The sequence below is a fragment of the Mustela nigripes genome, chromosome 10 (assembly GCF_022355385.1).
Source record: "Mustela nigripes isolate SB6536 chromosome 10, MUSNIG.SB6536, whole genome shotgun sequence".
Lineage (NCBI taxonomy): Eukaryota > Metazoa > Chordata > Mammalia > Carnivora > Mustelidae > Mustela > Mustela nigripes.
The window spans coordinates 65,662,493-65,670,042 of record NC_081566.1 but is presented as its reverse complement, the minus strand read 5'-3'; the positions used below and the strand labels follow the sequence as shown (position 1 = coordinate 65,670,042).

Genomic DNA, 7,550 nt, shown 5'->3' with positions numbered 1-7,550 from the left:
ATTCCTAGACCCAGTCCCCGCAGACTTTCTACAGGGGGAGTCCCAGGGCCTAGTCTGTGAGGCGCGTGGAAATCTGGACCCCTGGCTCCTCCTGGCACCAGGGTGGGGTGTGGGGGAGCCGCTACCAGCTGCAGGTCTGGCCTACGTGGAGGATGGAGGGCTGGTTTGCCGGCGTGGGAGGGTGCGGGACATGACGGCTGGGTCCCCCATCTGTACTGCATGCGGGTCACACCTCCCGCGGTGGTCTCCAGGAGGGTGGAGGGGTGCCGTCTGCTGGTCGTCTCCCATTAGATTTCTTCCAGGAGCTCCGAGGGCTCGAGCCAGGGCCAGCTACCCTGCTACGTCTGCCCACGGGACTCCCGGATGTGCCAGCCCCAGCCCCAGCCTCCCGCCCCATCCTGACTGCAGGGAGCCTGATCTCTCCAGAGGAAGCCTGGCTTCGGCCTTTGTTCAATGGGCCTGTGACAGCAGCTGCCTTCTCAATGCTTCTCTTGTCATCTGCGTCAGACCTGGGTGCCCCCCGGCCCCCCGTGTGGAGTTCTCCCTGAAGACCGCCCGGCAGGAGGGCAAGGATTGCCACCTGGGGCTCGGGCTAGGAGGAAGGCTCCTGTGGCACCTTCCAGAGTCAGGAACCCTACCCCGGCTTCTATCTCGTCCTCTAAACCGCAGCGCCTCCCACTATAGGTGAACGCCTGTTTCCAGCAGGGACCACGCGGACAGAGGAGTGTGTTCCCTCCTCGGAAGACCAGTGTCCCAGTCCTCGGGAGCAAGACGGCCGCTGTCCGGCCGGCCCCGTGCTTCCTCCGTGTCCTTGTTCTCAGCCTCAAGCTTCCGACCTATTAATCCCCCCCCCCCCTGCGAAGCCCCGGTCTCCCCCAGAACACAACAAACAAGAGCAAACGTATCATCCTCGCCCTCTGACCTGGCCGGTGCTGGGGTGTCCGAGCCGCAGCCCCTGAAGGAGGGAGGTGAGCTGGCGGACGGCGACCCCGCTGGGAGCCTCCCTTTGTCTCCAGGTCCTTTTCATCCTTCCTGGGCCCGGGTTCCACGCGCTGGGCCCAGGAAAGGTTAAACCGGTTGGGCAGTCTCTCCCCCCTCAACCCCCAACAGCATCTAAACTGAGCAACTTGGTGGCAGGAACAAAGCCGGTGTTTGTTGGGCTTCCCTCCTGCCTGGGAGGCTGTTCTCAGACCACGGCATTCCTGGCTCGGACGGAGGCAACTCAGGGCCGCTGCTCCGGCAGCCAGAACCATGGCCTTGCCACAGGCCGAGGGCACAGGTCGAGGGCTGCAGGTGCATGGAACTAAAACGAATTCAAGTTAAGAGAAGCTTGTTCTTGGGGCGCCTGGCTGGCTCAGTCGGGGAGCACGCGGCTCGAACTCGCGACCCCGAGATCAGCAGCTGATCCGGGGAGAGATTAAACAATTTAAAGGGAAAAAAGAAAAGCTAGTTGTTAAACAGAGGAAGTGCTAGAAGCAGGTGTCGAGAGATAGTTCTTTCGGTAGGTAGGTCAGTGAACAAATCAAGACCAGAAGCTCTCACCGGGCGTCGAGGCCCTTCCTCTCCCGCTGCGTCCTCCTGCCGTGGAGGCCGCAGCGAGGACGGGTCAGGGCGGCGGGAGCGGCGCGGCGAAAGCGGAGGGGGAGGGGTGACGCGGGCAGGGTGTCCGGTGGGGACAGACGTCCGCACAGACAGACCCACAGGCCACAGCGAGCCGGCGGGAGGTCCGCTCACCTGCCCAGGAGCCGGGGTGCCCAGGGGTGACGAGGAGGCAGACGAGTCAGCGTGGCAGGTTTTTATTAGAAAACCCCACTTGGTCAGCGCCCCCCGACCCAGAACAGAGACTGGGGAGCCTCGGAGTGTCCCTCAGCCCTCGTCCGGTCTTCCTGCCTCTTCCGAGAGGGGCCGGTACGGGAAGGAGGTCGAGTCAGGCAGTCTCCGGGGTGCCCCCTCCTGCGCCCCTCAGAGTTCACACCGCGGCCCGCAGGGGCACCAAGGGCCCTCAAGGCTCCCTGCCCGAGGCGTTCCCGCCACATGGCGTCGGGACGGAGCGAGGCGGCTTTCACAGACCCGCGGCCTGGTCCCGCACTCTGGTTGAGCAGGCAGGATCCAGAAGGTGGCAGGGCTGGGGGCCAAGAGGCTGCACTCGAGAGACCCTCCGGCGCCTGGAAAGCCCCCGGACCCCCTGGCAGGGCGGCCCGAGGAAGGCCTCAGTTCTTCTTGGTCTTGGGAGTGTCGTACTTCCTCTTGCTGGAGTACCACAGCAGCAGGGGGACGCCGATGGAGGGCAGCGTCATGACCCCGAAGGCTGCCCAGTCCAGCTGTGGAGGACGACAGAGGCCCTTGTTCACGAGTCTGAGCGAGGCCACGGCAGGGCCGGGAAGGAGGCGGCGGGGGAGGGAGCGCCCGTTCGGCCGAGCCCGGCAGAGGCGCCTCCGACTGCTCCTGGCAGGAAGGGCTCTCTCCAGACCCACCTATCTTCCAAGCTATGGAGCCCCAGGCCCTGCCTGACCCGACCCAGAATGGACGAGAAGCTTCTCTAGACCACTAGTGCTCCCACTCTACCTTCCCAGTGCTCTGCAACGCTGGGAGTCTACACACTTGTTCTTGTAAACCTCAAAACAGACCCAGGACTCCCAAGATGGGACTTGACTCGAGGCTGCACAGGGAAAAGGGCCATTTTTTGGTTCTGGCCACGGTCATCCCATGGCCAAGAGTCTCGAATCACGGCTCAGTGAGGACACTCGGTGGTGGCTGAGTCAGACCTGAGAAAGCAGGTGTGACGAGAACCGAACGACCTTCTGAGGAGACCCGGAGGTCCCACAACCGAAAGGGACCCAGGGAGAGAGGGAGAGGACAGCGCGGAGCTTACGAAATGCGGGGAGAACCTCCTATCAAACTCGCGCTGGGCCAGGATTCCTCCCTGTCCAGGGGCGCTGGTGAAGCCGATCTGAAAGGACAGGACGGGCGTCAGCGCAGGTCCTAGGCCGCCTCCCGGGAGGACCGGCAGCCCCGGCCGACCCAAGCCAAAGCTTGACATTCTCGGTTCCCCGAGGCGCAAGAGAGCATCCAGAAGATGCGGGAACGCTTCTGAACGAGGGAGCTGCCCGATGCTCAGCATGCCGACAAGGAGTCCGCCGGGAGCCAGGGGACACACGAGGAGCCTGTCCTCAACGGGGCAGGCCAGGCGAGCGGCTGAGTTAGACCAAATCCTTCCTCTTTGTCTCGGCCCGTCTGCAGGACGAGGTGTGGGACGGAAGGCACTGCCCTTGGCCGTGGCTCCCTGCTCCTCCAGCGGAAATGCTCTTCCCCACCTCACAACGGACAGGAGGCTCCTGCGACCTGACGGGCATCTGGCGGACCACGGAGCCTCACCCAACTGCACACGGGACAGGGGGCCGGGGCCGCCTCAGCCAACTGCAACGGGCCGGGGGGCCGGGACCAGGAGCATTCCCGCCCTGGAGCACAGCTGGGCGCCGGAGCACACTGCAAACAGCCTGTGTCTCTCCGGTGTCTCTTAACCTATCAAATACCAGGTAGAACCAGAGTCCTGGGGCCGGTTCTGAAAGCAGAAAGGACCCAGAATGTGAAAACTGAGTGAGGTTTGCAAGAATATGGTCCCACGTCTTGGTTTAAAAAAAAAAAAAAAAAAATTTACAAAGTGCAGTGAGCGTCAGAGGCTGTTTGCTTCGTCCGGCTGACCCGAGCGGCGGACCCGAGCGCCTCTGGGGCTGCACACTCGCCGTGGAGCCGGCAGCCCAGCCACAGCGTCTTGTCGGAGGCCTCATAAACTCCGGCCGGAGACCGCGTCCCCACCTCCCGGCTGTTCCCTAGATCCCAGCACGCTGCCGGGGCTGTGTCTGCTGACCTTCTCAACAGCCGACGGAGGGACAATTCGCTATTTATTTTCTATTGTACGTGAGAAAGAGAGTCATCTAACACAAAGGTAGTTCCCAGCCTCAAGGAGTTTACCACTGCACTGGGAGCGGGAGCGGCTGAAGACCTACACGTAAGCAAACGAGGCTCGGAGACAGCAGACAACCATACTTTCCGGTCAGGGAGGCCATCAGAGCTCGAGAAACTTCTATGCAGTCAGCAAACACTTGCTGAGAGACTGAGCAGGACAGAGCCGGGGGTGTAAGAGCAGAAGACAGAAACGAGGGGATGCTGTCCACACCTGGGCCTTGGGAGGGGGGTCCCTTCCCACAGAGAGCGCATGAGAACGAGAGAGGGCGCGGCGGGCGGAATGGGCCGGAAAGCTGGAGGCAGAGACCAGCTACACCAGTAGAGCGTCCGCGGCAGGAGCGGTCGAGGCAAGGGAAAGGCGGACGCAGCGGTGGGACGGGAGGGGCCCGGGCGACCCACGAGCGCCCACCACGCGGCAAGCAGCGCCGTCCAGGTTAAAAGCAAAACGGGGGGGGGGGGGGGGAGAATGAGGAGGCGAGGCCGCGGTTCTCCTGTCCCACCATCTCAACTGCTTCATTCTGGAGCTTTCCAGTTGGAGACCGCCGGCACGCAGCCTCCGGGCTTTCTCACCATCCTGAGTGCGGCGGCTGCCTTGGCGCGTCTCTGCAAGTTTCTAAAGGCAGATCTAGGCCCGTCCAGCTAAGGTTTGGGCAACTTACCACGACGGGCCCGTCCTCCTGGGCCAGGTAGGTCACAGTGGCCGAGGTAAAGTTGAAATAGCCGGCCTTGAGCGGGCGCAGGACCACGGTGTGGGAGACGTTGCTAGCGCTGGCCCGACCGTCAAGGAAGCAAGGAGATGCCGCTGGTGAAAGGCCCTTTCACCGTGGAGGCCGGACGCACCGTCCACAGAAAGGGGGGCCCACACGGGGGGCTTCATGCCTGCAATCCTCCGCGGGAGTAATCAACACAGACCGTTCTCTAGGCCTGAAACGTGGGGCGTGACAGGATGTCGTCCCAGCCCAGCGCAAGGGTCTCCGGGACACGCAACACGCAGGTTCAAGCTGGACTTGGTCCTGGGGTTTCTGAAGTCAGCGTTCAAAGCAACACATACGATGACTGGAAAAGTCATTTCCACAGAAATTCTTTCACTGACTAACTGAGGGAGGACTGAAAATACAAAACAAAACAAACAAACAAGAAAGAAAGAACGAGGGGCGCCTGGGTGGCTCAGTTGTTAAGCCTCTGCCTTCAGCTCAGGTCATGATTCCAGGGTCCTGGGATCGAGCCCGGCATCGGGCTCCCTGCTGGGTGGGGAGTCTGCTTCTCCGGCTCCCACTCCCCCTGCTCGTGTTCCCTCTCTCGCTGTGTTTCCCTCTCAAATAAATCAATAAAATCTTAAAAAAAAAAAAGAAAGAAAGAAAGAAAGAAAAAAGAAAAGAAAAGAAAAAGAAAGAACGCTTACCCTCACCAGAAAATCTAAATACTTTCATTCACGGGGAAGAGTTTTACCTAATCCCACTCGGAAACTAACTGGTGGAGGCCAGAAAGAGACCCACTGGGCAAGAAGTATCTTTAGGAGGCCCCCTGGGGCTCCGAGCTAGCTCTCAACTGACCTTCCCGTTAAAGCAGCTTAAATACCCTCGTCCAGCCACAAACAGCCTCCTAAATGTCCCCCTGTTCCGCAGACAGCGTGCTATAGCACCTTACAACCGGACCTCGAGGACCCTCCTTCCCCAGGTCTCCCCTCGATCACACTCCATTTTCTACTGTCCCGTCTCTTCAGCAGAGGTGACAGAACGGCCACGCGCAGCCAGACTATGTGAAGTGACCTTGCTGTGTCCGTGTCTTCCCCAACACCAGCCTTCACCACCCAGCGTCAAGGATACGGGGCAATCCGGTCCCACTTGACGTTGAGCATTCCGGAGACAATGCCGAAGTCCTCGGGAGGGAAGGAATCATCAGATAACTCCACGTCCAACGCAGCGCTGCGCAACGGAGGGACAAGAGAGCTTAGTAAGCAACGGACCCAGAAGTACAGTAACCGGCAACTGGCGGCGCCCCGCTGGCTCGGTCGTGGGAGCACAGGACTCCTGATCTTGGGGTTCTGCGTCCAAGTCCCTTGCTGGGTGGAGAGATTACTTAACTATAAACTCTTGGGGCACCTGGGATTCCAGGGATCTAGCCCTGCATCGGGCTCCCTGCCCGGCGGGAAGCCTGCTTTTCCCTCTCCCACTCCCCCTGCTTGTGTTCCCTCTCTCCCGTTCTCTCTCTGTCAAATAAGTAAAATCTTTAAAAAAAGTAATCACCAATTAAATCTGCCCACTTGTCCCAAAAATCAGAACTACCAAGCCAGGCACGAGTCACACAGTAAGCTGGGTTTGCCGCACCGGAGAATCCGGGTCACGGACTGGATTCTCTGGCCGAGAAGCACCACGGAAGGAACGGGCCCATCACCTTCTATGTGTACGTGTGTCACACGGACAGAGGGGACAGAGTGTCGACCGAGCAAGACACACTTGGAAGAGAGAACGGACGCAAACAGGAGTTTAACAAGGCCGCACAGGTGCGTACAGGTTAATGGCAGGAAGGAAGCTGAGCCCCGCAAGCCCAGGGCGAAGGACGGGGCTCCTCCTCCGCTTCCCTCCTCCCCACCCGAGACTCCCCCAGCCCCGACCAGCGGAGCGGTTTCTGGGAGCCTGGGCGAATGGGTCCAGCAGCGCTCCCTCCGTGCTGACCCCTGTGGCTGCAGGTCCCCCGCAGGCTCCGGCCGGCGGGGAAGGACAAGGGCGGGCCCGCAGCGCCCGGGCCCCTCACCTGGAGCCGACGTTGTAGATGTTGTACTGCAAGGTCAGGTCTCGCCCCTCCACGGCGTATCTGTTCAGCAGCGACTTGGAGGCCAGCAGCCGCGCTCCTTCCTCCGCATGACCGACAGCACAGAGGGCCAACAGCACGGACGCCAGCAGCCTCATCTTCGCGGGAAGACGCCCGTGGGCGGTCAGCCCGCACGCAGCGCACCGCCGTCCTGGCAGCCCCTTCCCCAGCACCCAGCAGGGCTGAGCCACACGCCGCGATCGCCCACCTCCCAGCCCTACCGCCCTCCTGCCGTCGGCGGGTGGGGGTGCCGGGGACCCCCGCACAGGCGGCCTCCGCCCAGCCCCACGGGGCCCTCCCCACGCCCTGCCCGGGCCCCCACCTCCTTTCCGTGGGTCCCTGCGGGTTAGGGCTCCCCCGCCAGTGCGTCCCTCCCGTCCCGGCCGCGGCTGAGGAACCCCGCCGCCGCCACCGCGCGGACCCGGGAGGCGCCCCGCCCGCACCCCCGGGCTCGGCACTCACCGTGCGCATCCCACCGGCCTTTCCGTGGGCCACCGAGACCGGAAGAGAGCGTCAGCAGCCCGGAGGCCGGAAGTGACCTCGGCCCGGAAATCGCGGTGCTTCGCGCGATGCCTCCTGGGAGTTGTAGTTCCGGGGCCCGGCCCCGCCTCTGGCTCTGCGGCGCCCCGCAGGGCTGGGGACCCGAGCGGGCCTGCGCCCCCGCGCGCGGCCGCCCCGGCGCACGTGCCCTGCGGCTGGGTCCGCAGTCTGCGGCGTCGCGGGCGCCGGCGAACCCCGAGCCAGGGGAGGCTCCTCCCCCCCCCGGGCTGCCG

At 62.7% G+C, this 7,550-nt stretch overlaps 1 protein-coding gene across 3 annotated transcripts; it reads right to left on the bottom strand.

Moving 5' to 3' along the window:
- Window positions 1-1,780: 1,780 nt before the first annotated feature.
- Window positions 1,781-7,346, bottom strand: SSR2 (signal sequence receptor subunit 2). 3 transcript variants are annotated; one of them, XM_059413697.1, is made up of 6 exons: window positions 7,240-7,346; window positions 6,721-6,875; window positions 5,793-5,891; window positions 4,626-4,734; window positions 2,873-2,950; window positions 1,781-2,321 (listed from the first exon to the last, which is right to left on the bottom strand). In XM_059413697.1, exons 1-6 carry the CDS (start codon window positions 7,246-7,248, stop codon window positions 2,211-2,213), a joined length of 561 nt encoding a protein of 186 aa, XP_059269680.1. In that variant the 5' UTR covers window positions 7,249-7,346; the 3' UTR covers window positions 1,781-2,210. The 3 variants fall into 3 exon arrangements, with proteins under 3 accessions (XP_059269680.1, XP_059269678.1, XP_059269679.1); XM_059413695.1 differs by having other exon boundaries at window positions 6,721-6,938; window positions 7,240-7,317; XM_059413696.1 differs by lacking the exon at window positions 1,781-2,321 and adding an exon at window positions 2,579-2,659 and having other exon boundaries at window positions 6,721-6,938; window positions 7,240-7,322.
- Window positions 7,347-7,550: the final 204 nt, after the last annotated feature.